General features: G+C 42.2%; 1 protein-coding gene across 7 annotated transcripts in view; it reads right to left on the reverse strand.

Annotated features, from left to right (window-relative positions):
- Positions 1-795: 795 nt before the first annotated feature.
- Positions 796-26,395, reverse strand: part of camsap3 (calmodulin regulated spectrin-associated protein family, member 3) — a 49,734-nt gene continuing 24,134 nt past the window's right edge. The window contains exons 3-18 of one of the 7 annotated variants that reach the window (XM_058378276.1): positions 18,547-18,678; positions 11,989-12,066; positions 11,756-11,788; positions 8,738-8,876; positions 8,196-8,335; positions 8,010-8,103; positions 7,340-7,385; positions 7,184-7,242; positions 6,914-6,950; positions 4,826-6,815; positions 4,622-4,746; positions 3,864-4,171; positions 3,685-3,778; positions 3,431-3,549; positions 3,191-3,309; positions 796-3,104 (exon numbers count right to left, since the gene is read on the reverse strand). In XM_058378276.1, coding sequence (XP_058234259.1) covers positions 2,802-3,104; positions 3,191-3,309; positions 3,431-3,549; positions 3,685-3,778; positions 3,864-4,171; positions 4,622-4,746; positions 4,826-6,815; positions 6,914-6,950; positions 7,184-7,242; positions 7,340-7,385; positions 8,010-8,103; positions 8,196-8,335; positions 8,738-8,876; positions 11,756-11,788; positions 11,989-12,066; positions 18,547-18,678 — 3,816 coding nt within the window. In that variant the 3' untranslated portion in view covers positions 796-2,801. Of the gene's footprint in view, positions 3,105-3,190; positions 3,310-3,430; positions 3,550-3,684; positions 3,779-3,863; positions 4,172-4,621; positions 4,747-4,825; positions 6,816-6,913; positions 6,987-7,183; positions 7,243-7,339; positions 7,386-8,009; positions 8,104-8,195; positions 8,336-8,737; positions 8,877-10,993; positions 11,145-11,755; positions 11,789-11,988; positions 12,067-18,546; positions 18,679-26,395 lie in introns of those variants that run through there. The other 6 variants (XM_058378274.1, XM_058378272.1, XM_058378271.1 and 3 more) reach the window with 6 other exon arrangements.

Raw genomic sequence — 26,395 nt, forward strand, 5'->3', positions numbered from 1 at the left:
AAAGAAAGTGGAAACTTTTCTGTACTGAAGACTTTCCTATGGCTAAAAATGCTTATATATACTTCTACCACGCAGAAGGCCCAGGTTCGATTCCCAGCCATTGCCCAAACCCTAGCCACTGGACGCAGTGATGGTCCCAAGCCCAGATAAAAATGGGAGGGTTGCGTCAGGAAGGGCATCTGGTGTAAAACCTGTGCCAAGTTGTTGTGCGGACCAGTTGGTCCGCTGTGGCGACTCCTCACAAGTAGAGAGAGTATCCTAGTGTTTGTCCTGCGCAATGGCAGGGTCCACTGTTTGTAGTGGATCATTCGATCCGCATGGTTTGGCACAGGTTTTACGCCAGATGCCCTTCCTGTTGCAACCCTCCCATTTTTGTCCAGGCTTGGGACCGGCGTTGAGAGTTAAGTCTTCGGTGGCCAGGTTAGCTCCCTGCCTGGGAATCGAACCTGGGCCGCAGCAATGAGAGCGCGGGATCCTGCCGCTGGACCACCAGGAGGCCAATGATGTAATAGAATAATTATAGAAAAATCAACACCTTCCAACCAATCGGAATGGAGAATTCAATATTATAGAAGTATGAAAAGTAACACTATGGTAAGTAAAAACTTTGTTGTGACTTGTTGACAATTAAAGCACCTTATTTTAATTAAAAGTGCTATTTCATCAATACACAGAAAAAAAAGTGGAATGGTGTAAAATAAGATTCATGCACGCTCAACTTTTTTTTTATTTGAAATATGAACAAAAAAGTAAAGAGCCACAAACAAGTAATGAAGTGAGTGATGATGAACAGGATGATTTAAAAATGATTTTTATTTAATCGGATCCGGTCGCACCAGCTGACGGATCCGTGACAATGAACAATCGGGCAGGACAGAACGATTGGACTTACAAACACAGTGACAATAACAAAAGTAAATGGCCAACGTGCCCTTAAAGTACGAAATAAATGTGATTCACCACTTTACCACAACATAAATAATAAAATCTGAAACAAAATAATAATTCCAGCTAGTCCCTTCCTAATAAATAATAAACCTTTGCCAAGATAACATTCTACAGGACAATTGCACTGACTCCAGTTTTATCACTATGATATCTCTCTCTTTCTTTCTCTCTCTCTCTCACACACACTCACACTTCGCTTCACATAATTATACACTTATTCAACACCTTCACAATGTTTCTCTGTACAAAAATATTCACATCTTCACTTCAGATCTGCGAATAGCCGACATTAGCGGGAGGCAGTAGACTTGTTCTAGTGCTAAGATCAGGTTTTTCAGAGGAAAAAAAACAGACCATATGCCTTGTGGCTAAAGAGAAGTGGGCCACTCGCACCACGCCCGAAATGAATAAAGCCAACATATACTGATTAGAGCTTGCTCTCGATATCACTGTCAAATTTTGAGACACTGGCCTCAATCTAATAATAATAATAATAATAATAATAATAATAATAATAATAATAATAATAATAATAATCATCATCATCTTTTAAATCTATCATTGCCTGCTTCATGTTCATTCACAGAGAAGTATGCTTCACCTTTAAATAAGAGAAATCACATTTCTGCAGATGCTCAATCTTTATTGTTTTATCCACTAACACCCCCCCCATTAGCGCTCATCACTCATTCTTTGCATTTCTTTCTCTCTCTCACACACACTCACACACTCAGAACTGCTAACGCTGAAGCCACATGGCAGCTTATTCATATCTTACAAATGTTCTCTTCTCCATATACAAATTATTGTCAAAAAGAAAAGAAAAAAAATCAATTAACAGCATTCATAATATACATTAAATGATCACTGATTCTTTTTTTATTCCCTCCTACTTTTTTAATTACAGCTGTGTAGAGTAGAAATACCTTCTTATTAATGTAAAAGCACAACTTTTTTGTAGGTTCGTTGTCCATTCGTTCGTAATAAACTGAAGTGGAAATGAAGCTCACCTGAGGCCCGTGATGGTCTACTCAGATATACTGAAATCAAGCAAATGAAGTAGAGAAAAAAAAACAAAAACAAACATCCAGATGTCTATTGTAAATAAGAGTTAGAGAAGGGCTAGGCAAGAGGGGAGAGCGAGTGTGTGAGCGAGAGGCACATACTTTACATTTTAGACAGTTAGCAGGAGGCACAGGAGCAGAAAGGCGTACCCTAATTCATGGAAGATTACCAAAAATTCCCAATCCCGCATGACGAAAGACAAAATTGAGAAGCCCTTGGCTGGCTTGTGCCCTACATTCATAGTCTAGTTTTATATCCGTTTTGTGATTAGAGCAAAACAGGAAGCAAAAAGAAGGTAGAGGAAAAAGAGGAAGGTATATAAAAGAGGAGGCAGAGACGATGCTCTGGTGTCAGTCTGCAAAGCAGCGAGTTTAGTGTTAGTACTTCATCCCACTGATCTGAGATGACGGAATAAGGACATACTACGGGGATGGAATGGAAGATGAGTCATTTCGTCTACAGTTTCAGAAGGAAAAGTACACATATACAGGGGTTTTGTACACGATAATCCAGTCGGCCCAGATGTTGGCGTTGTGACGGCTTGGGAGCGAAATAATGGCATTCTTCCTTCTTTGATTTTTGAATCTGGAGCAAATACACACCGAGGTGATCCGCAAGGGTCGCTAATAGGTCTCTGAGGATCGTGTGTTCTTTTTTTATCACTGCCACACTGTTTTAACTCTCCCTCCCTCCCTCCCTCCCTACTGAAGCCACACCAGCTCCGAACCGTTCTGTCGCTAGAGGAGAAGGGAGATAAGATGTAGGTCACCTCAGATAATCCGTCAGCTTCACTTTGGTGTTCCAAGCTTTTTGGGCGTCCCGGGCCGCTTGGTCTGCCACAGTTGGCTGGGGATGGTAAAAGCATCCACGCTCATGGACATGGTTTTGGACGGGATGACCGAGAACTGTTTGCGGTCAGAGCTGTATTTGTAGATAGACTCGACCATGGAGAGGCTGATGGTCCGCGGGCCGATGCCAGTCAAACGTATCAGTTCCTCTGTCTCGGGGTTCATGGTGTAAACTGCCCGGAATTGGCAGCTTGAATCCCGGAAGAGGATGAGGAAGTGGTTCGCGGTGCTCTTCTCCATTTCCTAACAGACAGACGTGAAAAATGTTAGCATGCAACGGGTGGAAAATGACAACACGAACCCAGGAAGGTGACTGTGAGGTCTCTCACCTCAGTGATCTTGTTTTTCTGTGGTTCGTTGACCTTGCCTGCCAAACAGCAGTGTGTGATAGCATTCTGGATAATGAACTTGTTGGATTTGAAACTTGGCTCTTTATACAGTTTGGGTCCTGAGGTAAAAAAAAGATTATATGAATGTTTTTGGATGTGTTACTCCATATTATAACATTCATGATAAAACAAAACTGATTACAAAGTAACCCAAATTCAGCAGGAAGTATGATACTGTACCAGTGTACTCAGGGATGGATGCTGGGGAGGAAAGGGTAGATGCATTCTCCCAGTCCTTATCACCATTCTGTGTGGCCATGCGGCCCGGAGACATCAATCTTGAAGGAGAGTGAGAGCGACTGCAAAGCAGGAAATGAGAGTTATTCAGACTGATAAGTATACATTCTACACGTTGTTATTTAAAGTCATATCCAAGGCAAAGACAAAGACAGACGAACTGATAACACACAGTGCATTTGAATTCTTATAGTTACCTTGGGGATTTCCTGATGGTGAGTGTCCCACTATCGCTGGCCATAGAGGACAGGTTCATAGTGGAGTGAGAATATACTTTATTCAGTCTGGAACCTGCAGGAAAGCATTCACAAGCAGATCAGCAATGTTTGAGCTTGAATTAATGAGAATGAAACAAGTTTGCTGCACTGACACTTACCTAGCAACCCTTTAGCTGGGCTACGAGAGAGGCCAGAATCGTCCCGGAACACCGTTTTGGGCCTCTGTTTCTTGACACCCCGGACGGTGGTGGGTTTCTGGCGCAGCACCTTGTCCAGGTCTTCCATGATCTTGAGCTGATGGCGGCGTTCGTACTCTTGCCGGGTAAAGTTTCCGCGTCGGTGCAGAGTACCCTCAGGAGGAGGAGTGTGTGCTGCGGGCGGAGTTCGAGCTGGAGGAGGAGTGCGAGCTGGAGGAGGAGTGCAGGGTGTCCGGGGTCGCTCCAGCTCATCCACGGAGTTACGTCTGCTGTGGGAAGGTTACATAGTGACTAACAGCTAATTAAATTGCGGTTTGTAATAATTTCTTTTTAAAGATTCAAAACCCAGAAAATTTTTTTTGCCATTCTTTGTTTAAAATTTTTGTTATATTTCTGGGCCAGACTTCTGTTATAGTTCTGGGCCAGAAATTAGCCCCATCTCCAGCAAAAACTGAGGTGTCCAGATCTGTAGTTTGAACACTGGGGGTGGAGCTGGTTGTGGCTTCACTGCAATTGTAATTCACATCACTGCCAGCAGAGGGCTCCATTAAATACTATGTTTCTTAACTTCTTAACCCAACAAGCCATTGCTGAACATCTACTTGAAAAGGGAACCATTCAAATACAATTCTGCTTCCATGCAGGACTTGTCAGGATCCAAACATGATTTCTATTTAAAATATATCCAGCATTAAGTAAATTAAGGCATGGAATCTCACCTGGCCTCCCTCTCTCGTTCCTGCTCCTGTCTCTTCCTCTTCATTTCCTCTGCTCTCTTCTGCTGCTTTTCCAGCAGTGCAGCTCTCCTCTGAGCCATCTCGTCCTCTGGTCGAGTCTCGTCCTGCTGCAAAAGGTTTCAAAATGTTATGCACAGGCTGTGTTTACATTTACATGCAATGCCACAACTGTTCCACCGCACTGACCTTAAAGAAAAAGCCGACACCACCCTTTAACTCTGGCTCTGTGTGGTCGCTCATGGAGTCCGAGGCGGCATCGGGGCCCAGTTCAGCATCCTCTCCGTCCAACCCTTGCAGAGAGGAGAGCGGAATCTCGATCAGATTGCTGTGTTTGCGGGTGAAGGCCGATGCTGGGATGTCACTTTCAAAGGAACACTCTGATGGAGCACCAGAGCTGCTGCCTCCATGCTGTTCCTTCCTGCCCGGAAAATGGTTAGGGCCTCCTTCTAGTTCCAGGCTAAAGACAGTTTGGTCGTCACTGGGATCCTCACTGAGGGGCCGAGACGGAGGTCGGGAGTCGCTCTGGGGTACTGGTGAGCCGATGCTAAAGGAAGATGAAGTCTGGTCTCTGCACTGCCAAGGAGATACTTTCCGCCGATGAGGGATATTGTCCACATTTTGTGGGGCAGTGATGACCCGAGTGAGGGCAGGTGTCCTTGGATCTGTGGACCTTGAGTGGTGCTGATTTTTGGGGCTTTTTGGAGGTGCAGATTGAGCCCGGCGGTGGGAGCCGGGTGATTTTGGGGGAATCGTTTGAGCACTGATTCTGCGAGATGGCGAAGGTGATGATGAGGCAGAGTTGAGTATCAAGTCGCGGGTTGATTCCCTGGACAGACGTGGAGGCGTTGCTGCATTGGAGGTCTTTGTGCTGGGTGGAATGACCCATGCTTGGTTGGCAGGGGGGATTTTCTTCTTTAAAAGCTGGTTCTGTTGCTCAGACAAGCGCTGCATATCACTCTGCAAAGAGCTCAGGGCTGCGTTCAATTTTGACACTGCATTGTTGTAATCCCCTAATGGAACACTGGTCTTGTCACTAGGGGTTCCTGCCACTGTTTTGTCTTTAGAGGTCTGTTGTGCAGAAGTTGGAACCTTCCCATCATCTGGGGGGTGCTCTTTCTCCTGCTTCGCATCATCATCATCATCATTTTCTATGCGTGCTAACCTCTCGTCCAATGACATGCGCCTTAGATCTTCTCCCGTAGAAGATGCACTGAGCACCTCAGCACCTTCTTCTTTGCCATCACCATCGTCCTGCTCTTTCTTTAGCTGCAAGAAGGCGCTCTTCCCCAGCCTCTGTCTATGCTTGGCAAAAATGGCCTCAATACGTCTTTTCTGTGCCTCGATAGCCTTGCGCTTCTCCTCCAGTCTTGCACCAAGCTCTGACATTTCATTGTTGAGTGCTGGGCTTTTGCTGGGACTCTCCTGTGTCTTTTTAGCCGCCCAGGTGGTCATCTGCTGTTCCTCGGTGGGAGTTGCCTGCTCCTGTGCCAGTTTCTTTTTACGTTCAGCAAAGCTAGTCATCTTTACACCGCTGTCTGGGGTCTCATGCCCAGATGAATTAGCTACCCTGGCACCAGCTGCGGGAGTGGCCGGTGTGGACTGAGTTTTTGGAAAATCCTCAGAAGCATCAGAGTCCACGCTGCCGTCTCTTAGTACAGAGTCATCATCCCGTGAGCCATCGGATGTACGTCTGGTTCGGCTTCCGGTCGTCTTATACGGCATTCCTGCACCAGAAGGAGCAGAACCACTGAGAATAGCAGGGCTACCGTTATGTCTACGACTGGCTGGGTCATCTGGTGAGTGCAAATAGAATCCATCAGGTGCGCCGTCTGGATGTAAACGAGGCTCCATTTTTCCCTCATTGTGAATGATTTGCAAAGCTTCCTCAATGGTGGGCAACCCAGCCGCGTCGCCATCGTCAAGTCCGTTCTCCTCGGCCAATAAGGGCACCGCAGGACTTCGAGAGGCCCATGAGGCACGCTGGGGGCCGTTAGGTCCTGGAGATCTGCTGATGTCCTCTGGAGGGGTGTAATGAGCATGTTTCACAGGCTGTCCCGCAGGATTTAGGTTGTCCGAGCTGACTGAGCGCATGATGACAGGGTTACCCATTACTATGTCCACATCACTGTCCAGACCAAAGGGGATACTGAAGGACACAGCTGAAGACAGGGGACGACTAGACACATACAGAAATAAAAAAAAAAAAAGATCAAAACCCGAGTGGGAAATTAATAAGAGAGTATAAAATCACGCACCTGAAATGCAGAGTCTTACCTGAGAGGGTTTTTAGTCCACGATCGTCCAGTTGCCTCTACATGAGACATTGAGGTAGACTGAGTCAGTGAGCCTGATCACACCGAGATGCACAGAAACACACAGACTAATGTTAATGTTCATGTTAATGGATGGATATACACACACTATGTGCTGAATTGTGTTACACAAGTACATTCCAGTGACACACAACAAAAATCCACAAAGACGTAATGCTGAAAGGACAACATTCAACAAGGAACAAGAATGATCAGAGGCTCTTCATCTCACCTGGAATTGGAGTGGCAGGGGATATTGGCAAGAAAGGCCTTTTAAATAAGGAGGGAGAGCTGATGAAACAAATGAGACATAAACGGTCATTAGTAAATCTTGGTTTTAAAAGTGAAACACGCTGTAAAAATTATAAACATGCTGGTGTTGTTGTACCTGCTGCCGGATCCACTGTTGCCGTTTTCTGTCCTTCCAGAGGACTCTGAGAAGAAAACGTCCTATTAGTATGAAATCTAGCAGTGCTTTCCCTCCATTAGAAGGATAATCCTGCATTCTAAACTTATACATTATGCATGTTATTATCTGATTATCACTAAAAATGTACTTTTAGGCATTAGTTAGTTAGTTCACTCTGGGGCTCTGTTTCCATGTTCTTTAACACTACGTAACCTTTTCTTCTTGAAGGACGCCATGTTAAGAGCTGTTCCATTATTTATTAGCTCAAGTGAAGTTTGTTAGATAACCTCTCAGAGAGGTGATGAAACCAGCTATATGCAAACTTGCCTAGAAATCAGATCCAATGATTAACGCAGATTTATTTCCTTTTGGTGGACAAAGTTGTCCATAAAGTTATCTAAACTTGAGCAAAATTATAATAAAATACTTTTAATCTGAGCTTGATGTACTACACTCCATAGTTTATCTATTCTATCTGTTGAACATTACTGTTGTAATGTAATGTAGTTTCTTTTGTTAGCTAGCTGATAAACTTATTTTGTTTAGTTTGTAGAGCAATACACAATCATTCTTTTATTATGCAAAGTACATTTAGGGAAAATATCCCATGAATTCTTAAAGCAAAAGAATTGCATTCAGAATCACTAACCTGTGAGCTCTGTGGAGTTCAGAGGCTGCACAAACTCAGGCTTTGACACTTCAAACCAATACATGAGCTCTGCCAGAAAGCTCAGCATGTTCACCTGCACAACAAATGACCCAGGATTACAGACAAAATAACAAATAACACAAGCAAAAAGAATGTACGGCCAAACACAGGTAGATAATAGTGTACCTGTAACTCAGGTGGGCTGTACAGCATGTCCTCCAACACCAGGGGGCAGCAGCTCTTCAGACAACTTTCACAGAACTCACGAATAAGTTGCAGATTATAAAGACTGTCGGCCAAAGACATGGATTCCTTCATACAAACATCTGAGAAAGAGAGAGAGACAGAGAGAGAGAGAGAGAGAGAGAGAGAGAGAGAGAGGGAGAGGGAGAGAGAGAGAGAGACAGACAAACAGAGACAGAGAAAGAGACAGAGAGAGAGACAGACAGAGAGAGAGAGAGAGAGAGAGAGAGAGAGAGAGAGACAGAAAGAGGCACACACACACACACACAGAGAGAGAGAGAGACAAAGAGAGACAAAGAGAGAGAGAAATGAAGGATAAATTACGAAAATTAATATGACCGTCAAAGAGCAAAAACGAAACCTAATGGCTGACAGATTTAGTCTGAACTTTGGCCCGAGTTTATCACAGCCGAATGAGAACATAAACAATGACAAAACATCTGTGAAACTAACTGAAAATGAGAGATACAGCTGTGTGCTTTTACCTTCTAAGCGCAGCAGGCCGGGACAGTAGTAGTGTATGACAGCAGCTATGGCACAGCCATTAGAGAGATCCTTCACTTCATTCACCACAGGAAAACAGGGCTTGAGCTTAGACAGCAGCTTATCCTTCCTGTACCGGAGCTGCACACGACAGGAACAGGGGGTTTGTGGGAATCCAGGCATGCTTCCTCATGTGAGGTATATAGTAGTTATCTAGAGCTGTGTTTGAAATGGCGTACTATGAATATTCTGAACACGATCAGTGCGGTCGCTCTGGGGCTCCGTGTCAATATTCTTTAACATGCCGTAACCTTTTCCCCTTGAACGACGCCATCTTGAGAGCCATTGCATGACTTTATTAGTTTAAGTGCAGTTTGTTAGATAACCTCATGGAGAGGTGACATAGATGTAGACTTCAGGAGAACAAAACATGCCCAGAAATCATAGAGATACAACAGAAATTCATTTCTGCTTCCTAAAAATGGTGGACAAAGTGTCTTTATGTAGCGAACTACTTTTCCTTCGATATATTTAACATTACTCATGATGTAGCTTATTTTGCTAGCTAGCAGGTAAACCTATGTTTGTATAGCAAAGCTGTACAAAGAAATATTTCTTCAATTCCTGGAAAGGAAATCAGAGGAAATGCATGTTTCATGTTGCATGTTTAAGCTCAGGGTAAATCCACCTCTATTCCTCATCCCTTATTCACCAAGTGGTCACGTGTGTGACTTAGGGTTTATATAGGGCTTAATCAGGAGTTATTTAGGGGTTATGTAGGGTTTAATCAGGAGTTATGCAGGAGTTATATAGGGGTTATATAGGGTTTAATCAGGGGTTATATAGGGGTTATGCAGGAGTTATATAGGGGTTATGCAGGGTTTAATCAGGGGTTGTATACGGTTATTCAGGTGTTATGCAAGGGGTTATATAGGGTTTAATCAGGGGTTATGCAGGGGTTATATAGGGGTTATGTAGGGTTTAATTAGGGGTTATATAGGGGTTAATAGGGTTTAATCAGGGGTTATGCAGGAGTTATATAGGGGTTAATAGGGTTTAATCAGGGGTTATGCAGGAGTTATATAGGGGTTCTGCAGGGTTTAATCAGGGGTTATGCAGGGTTTAATCAGGGGCTGTATAGGGTTATTCAGGTGTTATGCAAGGAGTCATATAGGGTTTAATCAGGGGTTATGCGAGGGGTTATATAGGGGTTATGTAGGGTTTAATCAGGGGTTATATAGGGGTTATATAGGGTTTAATCAGGGGTTATATAGGGGTTATGTAGGGTTTAATCAGGGGTTATATAGGGGTTATGTAGGGTTTAATCAGGGGTTATATAGGGGTTATATAGGGTTTAATCAGGGGTTATGTAGGGTTTAATCAGGGGTTATATAGGGGTTATGTAGGGTTTAATCAGGGGGTATATAGGGTTTATATAGGGTTTAATCAGGGGTTATGCGAGGGGTTATATAGGGTTTAATCAGGGGTTATGCAGGGGTTATATAGGGGTTATGTAGGGTTTAATCAGGGGTTATATAGGGGTTATGTAGGGTTTAATCAGGGGTTATATAGGGGTTATGTAGGGTTTAATCAGGGGTTATATAGGGTTTAATCAGGGGTTATATAGGGGTTATGTAGGGTTTAATCAGGGGTTATGTAGGGGTTATGTAGGGTTTAATCAGAAGTAACGTACATCTAATTTCTGAAGGGAAAACAGACGAAGGCATGTTTAAAAGATTATTAAAACAAGGCAGTGAGACATAATGTCACTATTATTTTCTAGGCAGCTCTAGCACTATACATAGAGTAAGGGGGAGGAGCCAAAACTTGAACTCTAACTTTGATTTTGAATTATTATAAATAAATTACACACAACAGACACTACAATAAACATCTGATGTAGTCTGATGTATGTCGCTCTATAATGCAACATGTAACTGGTACAGTTCTGTACAGTTCCTTAAAGATATCCCATTATAATTATGAATATGGTTTTTTGTTTTGTTTTATTTATAATTCAGACTGACCGACTGCACATAGCTCAGGAAAACTACTCTGGGAAAAGATCGCCATGGTTATATAGGTTTATTGTTAACGTGGCTCATACACATAATAAAATGTTGATTAAAAAAAAACATTTTTAAACATATGTTTGATTAATATAAAAAAATAAAGAATAACTTGTCACACTAGGAAGCGTGTGTGTGTGTGTGTGTGTGTGTGTGTGTGTGTGTGTGTGTGTGAGTAACGATACTAACGATATCCTTCTCAGAAAATGTTCTCATCATGATTAGAGCTGCTCCCAACACCGACCTGTCACCAGCCCTGCTATACAGTACGCCATTTCACACACAGCTCTGTGTTGCTTACAGTCATCACTTTGTGAGCAAGATGGAGAAATGAGAGAGATGCACAATGCTAACACACATGTACACACACACACACACACACTCAACAGGAAGTTCAATCTGGGAGATTGAAAAAAAAAAAAAAGAACAAGGACCTCATTTTTTTTGATTAAACAAATCAAACAGAATGAGAATCCATGCAGAGCACCTCAGCCTCATAGAGTGAGAATGAGGTCAGATGAGATGGTGGGGGGACACAGCGGGGACATTGTTAGAGGAAAGTGGGACAAGCGCAGACATGGGAGAGGAGACGAGCTGGGAACAGAGGTAGCTGTGTGAACAGCCAACACCTGATACACCGGCGGAATCTGGCTTATCTACAATTACAGTAATCTCCTACATACGGCCGAGTCGAGCCGAGACAAACACGCCTGGATCGTGGAGAGATCGTTCTCGGACATTTAGTCTTCTTCGTGAATCATGAGATTTAATTGAAGCCGATTAAAGGGGCGTGTGCTCGACACCTCTCTGCCAAACCATCTGTCCTTTTTTTTTTCTTTTTTTTTTTAAAGCAAAGAAAGCCGTTTCCCGACGTTAAGATCCATGGAAGAAGACGGTGAGAGATAAAAGAGAGGCGAGGTGGAAGATGAAGAGAGAGCGAGATAGACTTACAGGAACAAGTTTCCAGTACCAGCGGGTGGGACACTGTGCGAGACGAGTGAAGCGGGTACGAAGAAAAGAAAAAAAAACAACAAACAAACAAAACAGAAGCACAGAAGAGAGCACAGAAGAGAGCTATTAAATTCCCATGAGTGGGGGAAAAAGAAAATGTAGCACAGAGAAAGAAGAAGAAGAAGAAGAAGAAGATAATCTTACACCTGTATATAACCTGCAGGTTTTCTTACCGAGGCCTGAACCGGCTGTGGCTCTGAACTCTGCTGGGTTTGGTCACTCTCGGTGCGCTCCTTCAGCTTCTCGTTTAACTGTTAGGAGAAAAAACAACAACAACAACAACTCGGTATTGAAATATTAATATAACAGGGCTGTCTGAACAAATCATAATATTTACATAATTAAGAGAAATATGTTCATATAATTGATTAAGGTTGCAAGTTTCCATTAATAGTCACACAAAAATGTAAAAGGATAAACATTTCAAACACCAGGTAACAGCCATGGGTTTCTTTGGGTGTCATAATTTCATATGATTAAAAATCTCCATTATCTGAACTCCTCAGAAGAGAGCATGTGTAGTCAACAGGAGATCGTCCGAAAGAGCACACAGTTAGAGGAACTGTGTGCTAGAGGGAGAAAACAAACAAAGAAGGAAATGAATAAAGGCTGTGCTAGAGGGAGGAAGAAAATGAATGAATCTATAAATCACTGACTCAATGAATCAATAGGTCCTTGGAGGAAATGGATAAATAGACAAACAGACAGGCAAACAGACAGACAGGCAAAATGACAGACAGATGGACAGACAGATGAGCAGACAAACAGACAGGCAGGCAGACATGCACAGATACAGACAGGCAGGCAGACAGACAGGCAGACAGATAGGCAGGCAGACAGAAAGACAGACAGGCAGACAGAAAGACAGACAGGCAGACAGAAAGACAGACAGGCAGGCAGACAGGCAGGCAGGCAGGCAGGCAGGCAGACAAAGACAGGCGGGCAGGCAGGCAGGCGGGCAGAAAGACAGACAGAAAAACAGACAGAAAGACAGGCAGACAGGCAGATAGACAGGCAGGCAGACAAAATTATTCTTGGATGAAGATGAGTTTAAGATGGTGGATTATTGCATGGATCCAGGGTTGGCAAAGAAATGCAAATTCAACTCAAACCTTACTACGGATAAATAAATTAAAAATACGCGTTTAGAGTTTGTGATTTTCTTTCAAAATGAAAAAAAAACTAAATATTTATAATAATAAGGCTAATTTTTAAAAGGGACCTAAAAAGCAAAACAAGACAAAAAACAAAAACCCATGTAAGGATGCTACCTAAAAAGGCTATAAAAAACCTGCAGCATCACTTCACAGAGCAGCTGGCATGGTGTCTGTGTTCAGGTGTGGTTTATGTAATGATCGTCTGCTCCCATTTCACTCGTCACAGACACACCAGCACCTGCATCACACTACACTGTCACTGAAACAGGTAGGACGTGTGCAGTGGTGCGAGTTGTGTAATTGGCGTGTCTCAGACTGAACACGGCTCATTTTCATGACTGGTTTCTCAATAAGGAGATCAGTGAGTCTGAGTAACTGTTCACACCTGATCCACTATAATCCAGAACTGAGGAATGTTGGCTTTCTGACTCTGCGTTACGGCAGCTACAAAGGCCAGCCTCAGCGGTCTACCTCACCTTTTCAGCTGTTAAATGCTGTTAAAAAGTTGTAGATCTGCTACTTAGTGGCATCATTCACTCTGTTGACAACTTCACAATTACACAAATTCCACAAGTCTCAATCTAAGGCCTCTAAGGCCTCCAAGGCCTCAAGGGGTAGTCCAGCGGCAGGATCCCGTGCTCTCATTACCGTGGCCCGGGTTCAATTCCCGGGCAGGGAGCTAACCTAGCCACTGAAGAGTTAACTCTCAGTGCCCGGATTAAATGAGAGGGTTGTTTCAGGAAGGGCATCTGGCGTAAAACCTGTGCCAAGTCGAAGCATGTAGACTAAATGATCTGCTGTGGCGACCCCGATCAGAGAGCAGCTGAAAGAACAACAACCAAACAAATCTCAAACCAAACCATGTTGCAGGTAGCTGGCATTCTAAGAAAGCAAAATCAGTGATGCTTTCCAGGTAGGAGAGATGGGATACACTCTTTCTCCTGTCCACCAGAGAGACACTAACCAATCAGGTGTGTCCGGAAGAGGACAGATAGCGCTTTCCTCCAAGGATGGATGGAGATAGATAGATAGATAGATAGATAGATAGATAGATAGATAGATAGATAGATAGATAGATAGATAGATAGATAGATAGATAGATAGATACTTTATTCATCCCAATATACATAAAAAAAAACAGTAGACATTATTAAAGATTATTACGGAAAAATTAAATACATGGCAACCAATCACCAAGTCATCCTGTGGCCACTTAACAAGTACGCCACGATGTCATGAGGAATCGCTGTGTGATTGTACATGCAGGACAGTGAAAAATGGCTTGTGTGTGTGTGTATGTGTGTGTGTGTGTGTGTGTGTGTGTGTGTATGTATAGCCAGTAGTAACATTTACTGTTTACTGTTACTACTATTTACTGTTGAGAAATGGCTTGCGTGTGTGTGTGTGTGTGTGTATTTACTATTAGCTTTAAAGAGCAGTTCCTATGTAATGATGAAATATATCTAATTTTATGTCAATGTAAGAGAAAAGAATAAATGAAATTCTGATTGAAAGAACAGCAAAAGTTTGTTCATCCTTATCTTAACATCCGTACATCTGTATTTCATTTATTCTTCTTCTTGCATGTAGAAATTTACTTATTTACTTATTGCTTTTTAAAGCTAATAGTAAATACACACACACACACACACAAACAAAGACACACCCGTAAACACACACAAGCCATTTCTCAACAGTTATCACTGTCCTGCATGTACAATCGCACGGCCATTTCTCATGACATCACCGCTTACTCGATGTTTATTACAGATGTTTTCAAATCAATATCTCCTTCAATCCTTCCAGCTGTTTTCCTTCTGATAAAGAAGAAAACAAGTTACAAAAGTGACTGCTTGGTACCTGTTTGCTGTCCAATCTGCAGTCATATGAAGATGTGCTTATTTTGTATGAGGATAGGTAGGTGTGTGTGTGTGTGTGTAAGAGAGAGAGGTGTGTGTATTGTTGTGCATGACGTGTTTGTGGATGAATTGGGTGTAGAATGATCTATGAGCTCTATCAGGTTTGTCAAGTTTGTGTACGTGGATATGATTTGTTTGTGATGGTTTTTGTGTGAGTTACTTTGTGTGTGTGCGTGTGTGTGTGTGTGTGAGGGTGTGTTTGAAGTATGTTCTGTATAAGGCTGTGTTTGTGTGTGTGTTTGAGGTATGTTCTGCATAAGTCTGTGTGTGTGTGTGTGTGTGTGTTTGAGGTATGTTCTGCATAAGTCTGTGTGTGTGTGTGTGTGTGTGTGTTTGAGGTATGTTCTGTATAAGTCTGTGTGTGTGTGTGTGTGTGTTTGAGGTATGTTCTGCATAAGTCTGTGTGTGTGTGTGTGTGTGTGTGTGTTTGAGGTATGTTCTGCATAAGTCTGTGTGTGTGTGTGTGTGTGTGTGTGTGTGTGTTTGAGGTATGTTCTGTATAAGTCTGTGTGTGTGTGTGTGTGTGTGTTTGAGGTATGTTCTGTATAAGTCTGTGTGTGTGTGTGTGTGTGTTTGAGGTATGTTCTGCATAAGTCTGTGTGTGTGTGTGTGTGTGTGTGTGTTTGAGGTATGTTCTGCATAAGTCTGTGTGTGTGTGTGTGTTTGAGGTATGTTCTGCATAAGTCTGTGTGTGTGTGTGTGTGTGTGTGTGTGTGTTTGAGGTATGTTCTGCATAAGTCTGTGTGTGTGTGTGTGTGTGTTTGAGGTATGTTCTGCATAAGTCTGTGTGTGTGTGTGTTTGAGGTATGTTCTGCATAAGTCTGTGTGTGTGTGTGTTTGAGGTATGTTCTGCATAAGTCTGTGTGTGTGTGTGTGTTTGAGGTATGTTCTGCATAAGTCTGTGTGTGTGTGTGTGTGTGTGTGTGTTTGAGGTATGTTCTGCATAAGTCTGTGTGTGTGTGTGTGTGTGTGTGTGTTTGAGGTATGTTCTGCATAAGTCTGTGTGTGTGTTTGAGGTATGTTCTGTATACGTCTGTGTGTGTGTGTGTTTGAGGTATGTTCTGGATAAGTCTGTATGTGTGTTTGAGGTATGTTCTGTATACGTCTGTGTGTGTGTGTGTTTGAGGTATGTTCTGTATACGTCTGTGTGTGTGTGTGTGTTTGAGGTATGTTCTGCATAAGTCTGTGTGTGTGTGTGTGTTTGAGGTATGTTCTGCATAAGTCTGTGTGTGTGTGTGTGTTTGAGGTATGTTCTGCATAAGTCTGTGTGTGTGTGTGTGTGTGTGTGTGTTTGAGGTATGTTCTGCATAAGTCTGTGTGTGTGTGTGTTTGAGGTATGTTCTGCATAAGTCTGTGTGTGTGTGTGTTTGAGGTATGTTCTGCATAAGTCTGTGTGTGTGTGTGTTTGAGGTATGTTCTGCATAAGTCTGTGTGTGTGTGTGTGTTTGAGGTATGTTCTGCATAAGTCTGTGTGTGTGTGTGTGTTTGAGGTATGTTCTGCATAAGTCTGTGTGTGTGTGTGTGTGTGTTTGAGGTATGTTCTGCATAAGTCTGTGTGTGTGTGTGTGTGTGTGTGTGTTTGAGGTATGTTCTGCATAAGTCTGTGTGTGTGTGTGTGTGTGTGTTTGAGGTATGTTCTGCATAAGTCTGTGTGTGTGTGTGTGTGTGTGTTTGAGGTATGTTCTGCATAAGTCTGTGTGTGTGTGTGTATATATGTTTGAGGTATTTTCTGTATACGTGCGTGTGTGTGTGTGTGTTTGAGGTATGTTCTGTATACGTCTGTGTGTGTGTGTGTTTGAGGTATGTTCTGGATAAGTCTGTATGTGTGTTTGAGGTATGTTCTGTATACGTCTGTGTGTGTGTGTGTGTTTGAGGTATGTTCTGTATACGTCTGTGTGTGTGTGTGTTTGAGGTATGTTCTGTATACGTCTCTGTGTGTGTGTGTGTTTGAGGTATGTTCTGTATACGTCTGTGTGTGTGTGTGTGTTTGAGGTATGTTCTGTATACGTCTGTGTGTGTGTGTGTTTGAGGTATGTTCTGTATACGTCTGTGTGTGTGTGTGTGTGTGTTTGAGGTATGTTCTGTATACGTCTGTGTGTGTGTGTGTGTGTGTTTGAGGTATGTTCTGTATACGTCTGTGTGTGTGTGTGTGTGTGTTTGAGGTATGTTCTGTATACGTCTGTGTGTGTGTGTGTGTTTGAGGTATGTTCTGTATACGTCTGTGTGTGTGTGTGTGTTTGAGGTATGTTCTGTATACGTCTGTGTGTGTGTGTGTGTGTGTTTGAGGTATGTTCTGTATACGTCTGTGTGTGTGTGTGTGTTTGAGGTATGTTCTGTATACGTCTGTGTGTGTGTGTGTGTTTGAGGTATGTTCTGTATACGTCTGTGTGTGTGTGTGTGTTTGAGGTATGTTCTGTATACGTCTGTGTGTGTGTGTGTGTGTGTTTGAGGTATGTTCTGTATACGTCTGTGTGTGTGTGTGTGTTTGAGGTATGTTCTGTATACGTCTGTGTGTGTGTGTGTGTTTGAGGTATGTTCTGTATACGTCTGTGTGTGTGTGTGTGTGTTTGAGGTATGTTCTGTATACGTCTCTGTGTGTGTGTGTGTGTGTTTGAGGTATGTTCTGTATACGTCTGTGTGTGTGTGTGTGTGTGTGTGTTTGAGGTATGTTCTGTATACGTCTCTGTGTGTGTGTGTGTGTGTGTGTGTGTGTGTGTGTGTTTGAGGTATGTTCTGTATACGTCTGTGTGTGTGTGTGTGTGTGTTTGAGGTATGTTCTGTATACGTCTGTGTGTGTGTGTGTGTTTGAGGTATGTTCTGTATACGTCTGTGTGTGTGTGTGTGTTTGAGGTATGTTCTGTATACGTCTGTGTGTGTGTGTGTGTTTGAGGTATGTTCTGTATACGTCTGTGTGTGTGTGTGTGTGTGTTTGAGGTATGTTCTGTATACGTCTGTGTGTGTGTGTGTGTTTGAGGTATGTTCTGTATACGTCTGTGTGTGTGTGTGTGTTTGAGGTATGTTCTGTATACGTCTGTGTGTGTGTGTGTGTTTGAGGTATGTTCTGTATACGTCTGTGTGTGTGTGTGTGTTTGAGGTATGTTCTGTATACGTCTGTGTGTGTGTGTGTGTTTGAGGTATGTTCTGTATACGTCTGTGTGTGTGTGTGTGTTTGAGGTATGTTCTGTATACGTCTGTGTGTGTGTGTGTGTTTGAGGTATGTTCTGTATACGTCTGTGTGTGTGTGTGTGTTTGAGGTATGTTCTGTATACGTCTGTGTGTGTGTGTGTGTGTTTGAGGTATGTTCTGTATACGTCTCTGTGTGTGTGTGTGTGTGTTTGAGGTATGTTCTGTATACGTCTGTGTGTGTGTGTGTGTGTGTTTGAGGTATGTTCTGTATACGTCTGTGTGTGTGTGTGTTTGAGGTATGTTCTGTATACGTCTGTGTGTGTGTGTGTGTTTGAGGTATGTTCTGTATACGTCTGTGTGTGTGTGTGTGTGTGTGTGTGTGTGTGTGTGTGTGTGTTTGAGGTATGTTCTGTATACGTCTGTGTGTGTGTGTGTTTGAGGTATGTTCTGTATACGTCTGTGTGTGTGTGTGTGTTTGAGGTATGTTCTGTATAAGCATGTGTCTGCATACACGGTGTTCCACACTCACCATGTTGACCCAGTGCAGCAGTGTTCTCTCCCAGTCGTCTTCTCCCCCGAGTCTCTCCACTCCTCCGCTCGCTTTCACCGTCTCCATGGCTCCCACCGCCATTAAAGCGTCCATCACTGCTAAGTGGGCGCTCTGCACCAATCAGAGAGAGAAGAAGAACTGTCAGGACATGGATGAAACACAGCCAACATTAAGGCCATCAAGCCATTAGGCTTCATGCAATAAAGCAGAGCAGAGCAAGAGAGCGAGCAGGGACGTAGAAACACACCACGGCTGCGGCTAATGGAGGGAGTCTGGAGAGACAAGAGGAACCCGAGGAGCATGCTGGGGATTGTGAGGAGGAAACATCTGTGTCATTCAGCCACAAGAATCTACTGTGTGTTAAATCCAACATGGATCAAGCGCTTGAATTATCTCTGTAACTGATTACTGATATCCAGAATGAGACTCATTAACAAAATTTATTTTAATTTGAATCAAATTATAAATAAAGAAATAAAATATTTGGGTTGTGGAAATCGAAATTTTGACTGAACACACATGGTGGAACAAGGATAAAATAAAACTAAAAATAAAATAAAATAAAAAATGTAATTTCATTTAATTTAACTAAATTAAACTAAATAAAATATTTAATTTAATTTAATGAATTTAAATTAAATTAAATTAAATTAAATTAAATTAAATTAAATTAAATTAAATTAAATTAAATTAAATTAAATTAAATTAACAGATATCCCTTAAATAACAAATAATGCATTGCTTTAATAGCAATAGAAAATAAAATAAATGAGTTAATAAATAACAACAATAAATAACTGATAAACCTATTGGTTAAAGTTTCCCTTAAAGGAAATATTTCTCTAACACCAGTCTCAGGGGAGTTTGTGTTTTCTATTTTTTTGGTAGTATGACAAGATGCTGTTTTTTTTTTTCTCTAACAAACTCAAAGAGCAAGATAAAAAAAACAAAGAGACGCCTGTGACAGAAGGACTGATTGTAGCTGTAATATAAGCCATAAGAGGAAATAATGGTTTGTGGACAAGTCATGTCAAGCGGATGGCACAGATCTGCACTTTATCTTCACAACAGTCGTATCATATGTACTATCATAGATCTGCATTCAAATAGTATGCTTTTATATTTTCTATATATATATTTTTCCCTTTTTCCACTTGTATAGTAAAATTTTACTATTATTGTATTTCTATTTTTATTCTGTTTTGATTCTAGTTTTTTTTTACACGGACATGTCACTGCATGTCTCACTCTGGACTGTGCTTGTGACCAATAAAATTTCAATTTGAACTATTAACAGATTTTAAAAAATATATTCAGTAATACATTAAGCACAATGAATTTAAACTATAATCAAGCATGTATTTATTGGATATTTTATTTTGTTATTTGGAATTGTATTTATTTTTTTGGTATTTTATTTATTTATTTATTTGGTATTTATTTATTTGCCAGTCTATTTATTTATTTGGTATGTATTTATTTACCATTATGTATGTGTTTATTTATTTATTTGGTATTTTATTTATTTATTTGTCATTCTATTTATTTATTTATTTATCAGCCATTCTATGTATTTGGCATTTATTTATTTATTTATTTATTTTCCATTATGTATGTATGTATTTATTTGGTATTATATTTATTTATTTATTTTATTTGGTATTTTACTTATTTTTATTTCATTATTTCTTTCTTTATTTATTTATTTAGTATTTTATTTATTTTTATTTCATCATTTATTTATTTCTCTCATTAGTTAGTTAGTAGAAAGGATGTTCTGATGTATGATCCCTTGCTCTTTCTTGGCCTGTTGATATCTTTAAACTCAGATGGATGGGCACCAACACGGTTTCCCAAGTAAACGACAAAGAGCTTCCGTAAATCTCTGCAGATAAAAGCGTCTGCCGAATGTAAACGTAAGCAGACAGACGGTGAAAGAGCAGGACACTGAACCGTGTTTGTGTTTGCGTGCCTCGTTTCACAATATAAGGTCTAAAGCAGCTGCTATCAGTCACGGAGCAGCAGATCAATACTGCATATGAAGCATGCAGCTTTACTCTTCTCCTTCCTTGTGTCTGTTCCAGCAGGACTCTTGCTCCAGCTTCCTCTTTCTGGTTAAAATATTACACCGTGACTCATGCTGATAGATTGTTGGATGCAAATATATTTCCTGGCAAAAAAAAACTTCCTTGTCCTACAAACCTCTCGTCTGTGGAGTATCTGCTGTGTCGGAGGAAAGGTGCACAGACTTATCCTCACGGCTCCTTCCTTTCTAGTAACAGCAACAGAAATGTTTTGAACATACACTAAATTCACGTGTCCGGTCACGACTGCACCTGCTGCGCCAGACACGAGTCAGAGGCATGACCTCTCACATCCTGAGGCTGTTACTCGTCCTCCTCTCATCCTCCCATCCCATTACAGACACCAGAGCCTCATTAAAACAGTATGTCAGCATTAGCAGATCAGGCAGGCAGAGCTCCTTTAGTCCTGATAAGAGGGTTAGAGCTTAAAACACACACACACACACACAGACTACTCACCATTCATACACCTGCTCACTACTACTTGTCTTTCAGATCCTAACACACACACCCAGTTACTTCACACTTAAACCTGAGGGCTGACTGAAAACACGCCAAGTGGTCAGAAGTCATGTACTGACTCCCATTTGACGTACTACGCTCTAACACTGTGCACTACGTTCCCTAGCGTATAAATGCTAGAATGGCCGCATCACCTCATATTGCTTTTGTTCACTAACCAGAAGTTGTTTCTCAGTCGTCGGGGAATAACATGAAGCGCACGAAACGCATCGCTGCTAGCTTTAGCATTTAGAATACGGTGAAATACTCAAAAATAAATTGCACAACATGTGTAGGCTAACTTAAAACACACACTTTTTCTTGAAATGTTTTACGTCATCCAAGACCGGCACCTGGTTGCCCCGCCCTCTTTTTCTCCACATAAGCAAGGCTGTGAGTGTTACGTTCATTAAGTGTCCAAAATTCCAGACTTATCCCTATTCGGGGTCGCCACGACGGATCATTCGGTCCGCATGTTTCATTTTGGCACAGGTTTTACACCGGATGCAAAATAGATTATTGTGTACAAGCTGTTACCATAGAAACAATAATAACCAACAACTATAACAATAAATAACTTCTAAATCAAAGAACAGATAATTCTGTATTATTTAATTTAACAAAAATTAAGCGTATCTTTATCATTATATAGTAAAGTATATCAATTAACCCAGATCTACACAAAGCTCTGTTCTTAGATCAGAGTGAACTGATAAAAGAATAAAATCTTAATCCAAGATTCAAGGAGAACGCTTTATAAAGTCATGTTTAGCCCCCTGAGTGGACCCAGAACCAAGCCATGAAGAACCTCCAGATACCCACAGCGACCTGGAATAAAGAGCTGAATGAAGTGAACTGCTGACGGAGAAGCTTCTGGTGGATCAGCCCTGTTACTTGGCGCTGTTTTCTACAAGGCTGCATTTGCAAACAGTCTTCAAGGACAAGTCTCGTGTATTTCCGCTAACAGCTAAAGCCGTGCCAAGTGCAGAGGAAAGCCAATCATTTTGAAGCGAGCTGGAGGCCGGCCAGCGCTTTACTGCGCCTTTCGGAAAGGGAAAAGAAAATTTAAAAGCCTGGTCAGACGGTGCAGTGCCTGCTGTGCGGCGTGTCTTGTTATCTGCTGACCGAGGTGTCGGTACACACTCGAGCGTCGTCCCTGTCTGGTGGATTAACCATGTTCAGTGGAGGTGCGGGTCAGAACACATTCCACAGCACATGTGAATGCGTGTTTCCATTTACAGCAGGTTTAGACCATGTAAACGCGCACACACACACTTAATGAGGACACACACAGGACACATGATTTGTGAGGACACACACGACACAAACACACACTGAGAGGACACACATGCTTTGTGAGGACACACAAAGGACACACCCACACACTGTAGGAGGACACAAACAGGACACACACAAACTTTGTGAGGATACACACACACTTTGTGAGGACACACACAGGACACAAACAGTGAGAGGACACACACAGGACACACACACACACTGTGAGGACGCACACAACACACACAAGGTTTGTGAGGAAACACAAAGCACACATACACACACTGTGAGGACACACGATTTGTGAGGACACACAGGACACACACTAACCTTGTGAGGACACACACAGGACACACACACATGCTTTGTGAGGACACACACCTGCTTTGTGAGGACACATACAGGACACACTCGCTTTGTGAGGACACGCACACAGTTTGTGAGGACGCACAGGAAACATACACTTTGTGAGGACACACACAGGCCAAGCATCGCTTTGTGAGGACACACACACGGTTTGTAAAGACACACACACACTCGCATTGTGAGGACATACACACACATGGTTTGTGAGACAGCAGTAATGGACTGGTCGCCTCCACTGACGGGTTCAGCTCTGGTTCTTGATGCTTCATTACACAGCGAGTGCTTCTGGGGATCCTGGGGCAGGCTGTCAATCTGGTGGCTATGCTGCATTAAATAAAATCACTGGGAGACTCGAGCTGAACTGGCAAGTCAAACTGGAAAATACTTCGCGTTTTGGATGACTGTTTTATTTGGGGGAAAAAGAGAAAGTAGTCCAGGGTTCAAGACTTTTTTCTAACTTGCAGTGATGAATAAAATATGGTTTAGCAGTGACCCAGATGTTGGGCAGTAAAACACTTCAGGATGTGCTGTTAAAGGCAAATAATCGACAGAGGGGTGTGATGTGTCCTGAAGCTCGAAACTGATTATTTTCCTTCATCAGCATTTCATCGAATACCACAGCAATTTACCAGTGATGACATTATTTTAAATAGCCTATTTGTTCATGGTTACATTTTAAGTTATGGAAATTCTAACAGTTCCCTCTGAATTGATCATCTTTTATCTCGCTTTATCTTTAAACCTGGAAGATAATAAGACAAAAAAAATGCTCATGTTACAGAGAAACTACAAACTCCTCTGAGATCAAGAGTTTTTATCAAACCGCTAACACCGGAGACTAAAATGCTATACTTTTTTAAAGCCCATTTTCACTGATTTTTCTGTACAAGCTGATGGTCACAGTGGATCTTAGGAATAATGAACATCAGCTGGGAGAACACACACACACACACACACACACACAATCATTCACACACCCATTCACATCTAAGGATAATTTAGTATAACCCAATCCCTAGAAGGTCTGGACTCCATAGCAGTTTTTATTGGCCAAGGACCAGACAAGAAGGCGTGTGATTGACATGTAAAGCAACCAATCACAGTTTGTTTTGTTCAACATCATATTTTAGGGGTGTGACAATGTAAATCCTTACAAAAACAAACCAGCGTGCAACTATTGATCGTTTATTTATGAAGTTACGTTAGCAAATAAATGAGTCTATTCTGTGAACTTCACATCATTTGGAAAATCCAGCGTTTATCTGATCCTCAAAAGCGCTCACTGTCACAGCTGTAAACATGACGACTTCCTTCTTTTGTGAGAAGCAGAGAAAAGTCACGACGGCTTCGTTTCCAGGGAAATCCTGTAGAATCCAACCAATCGGATGACGACTTCCAAACTCCTGAACTGTGTCCAATTTCATGTGCTGTATGCATCGGACATTCAGCCAAAGGATCGTGGGTGTGTTTTTTGGGAAAACAGAGAACCCAGAGGAAACCCACACTGACCACGGAGAGAACATGGAACCCGAGCTCGGGACTGAATGCTAACAGATACTCTTGGTCTGTTTTTTTAAAAAAAAAAAAGATTTTAGCACACTAAAGCGCAGTGGTAGCTCAAGATGTTGGAGAAATGATCAGAAGATCATGAGCTCAAATCCCAGCACAACTCCCAGCAAGGCCCTTAACCCTCAACGGCTCAGTAAAATAAATGAGATAAATGTAGGTCACTCTGGATAAGCGCATATGCCAAACAGGAAGCTGCGATCAGTCATCTATCTTAATAGAAAAATAAAACCTGAAACATTAAGTGCAGCTACACTGAATATTCATGTTTATTTCCTTAAAACAGAACCTTTGCCTGATGAATTTGTCTGTTAGGTTCCTGACTTGTGCACTAGACTGATACACGTCATGTGTCTAGAGAAATCAATGATCTATTGAAAAGTGGGTGGGTCAGAAACAATGTGTTCCAGTCAGCTATAAACGCTCGGCTACGAGCCGTTAGCTGGAGAGATCAATTCTGATCAAGGGAAAGAAATGAGAGCATTTCAGCACTATTCAGCACTACAGCAATTATTCAGAAAAACTAGTGCCTAGCAATTTCATGACAAAAGCTAAGGAATGAATAAGAGAGAGTGGGGAGAGTGGGATGGTGTGTGTGTGTGTGTGTGTGTGTGTGTAGGGAGGTTTGATTATTCGTTCCCACCCATGTCGGCCCCTTCAGAGCTCCCTAAGCCAAATCACAAGTTCATCCTAATGAGAGAGGGTAGTGAGGTCCGGCGCTGGATCAGAGCTGCCAGATCACCATAGCAACCAGCGATGACCCACAATGCACCGCTTAGCAGTTCAAAACACCATCGCTAAGCCCCTGGTGAAGTGGAGTCTGAGGTTTAAGCACAGCAAGGACAGATTCCATCATATTATTATTAAATACTCAGACATCGTGCAGCCTTGAGCAGGAGGTGGAGCAGGTCAGAGGTTCAAGAGGAAAAAAAGAGGGGGATGAGGCAGGAAACGGTGCAGCGAGGCAGACTGAGTCCCTCTTATTCAGACTCTTATATAAACACACATCAATCTCAAACCATCAGCCACCTCAGTCAAAAGGTTTTGCATCAGATCCTCTTCATCCAGTCTCATGCTTTCATGCAAATCATTTAACTGAAGGCGGATGAAGAGAGCGAGGGATATTTATTTCACAGACTTTAACACATTTTAATAATAATAATAATAATTATCCGCTCTAGTCTGGTTAGTGAACTGACACGAAAACAGAAGACAAAGAGAGGAAGACCAACTGCTCAGAGTCTGTAGGTCAAAAGTGTATAGCTCTAGCGGTTATATTCAGACTCTATAACCTGTTCTTGCTATAATACTGACTGCTAAACACTAATCGTACCCATGATATACTCAGACACACACACACACACACACACACATTGTGGTGTGTGTTTGCTCAACCCCCCCTTCTGCTTTCAGGCAGCGGATTCGATTCTGCATCTCAGCAGTGTTTTGGCTGCACTAGTCCAGGCATTCATTAGGCGTTTCCTCACGCATTAACAAGACAAACAATCCCGGGGCGCAGCTGGATTAAACCCAGACCCCCTGCTCTCGTGACCTGGAGGTGGAAACAGCGTGACGGTGTGTGTCCATGACCATGTGTTTCTTATATAAAAAACTATAGTGCTGAATAGAAAGCAAAACACAAGCCATCGCTCTGGAGCACTGATCTTTCATCTTCATCTTTCAAGCAGGAGCACAGAGGAGGTGGCGGAGGGCTGAGATTTATACCCCCACCACACACAGGGGAGGGAAAAATCAGGGCACGAGATGAGGAGATGGATGAAGAGTGATCTACAGCCTTGATTTCTGAACGTCACGTACTTTAGGATCAGCTTCTCAATATACGATCTGTACTATACCAGTAAATACAGCGTGACCTAGATCTCCGTCCATATCGTGTTTCAGCTTTGGATATCCGACGTCACTAAAGGAACATCGTAGGACGGAAGCAAAAGATGTGATAACACGAGGTTATGGGAGAGTGCAACAGCAACACTTGATTCTTCTACTGCTTCTGCTACAAACACATTATATTG

Source organism: Hemibagrus wyckioides, linkage group LG24, assembly GCF_019097595.1.
Source record: "Hemibagrus wyckioides isolate EC202008001 linkage group LG24, SWU_Hwy_1.0, whole genome shotgun sequence".
NCBI classification, from domain to species: Eukaryota; Metazoa; Chordata; class Actinopteri; order Siluriformes; family Bagridae; genus Hemibagrus; species Hemibagrus wyckioides.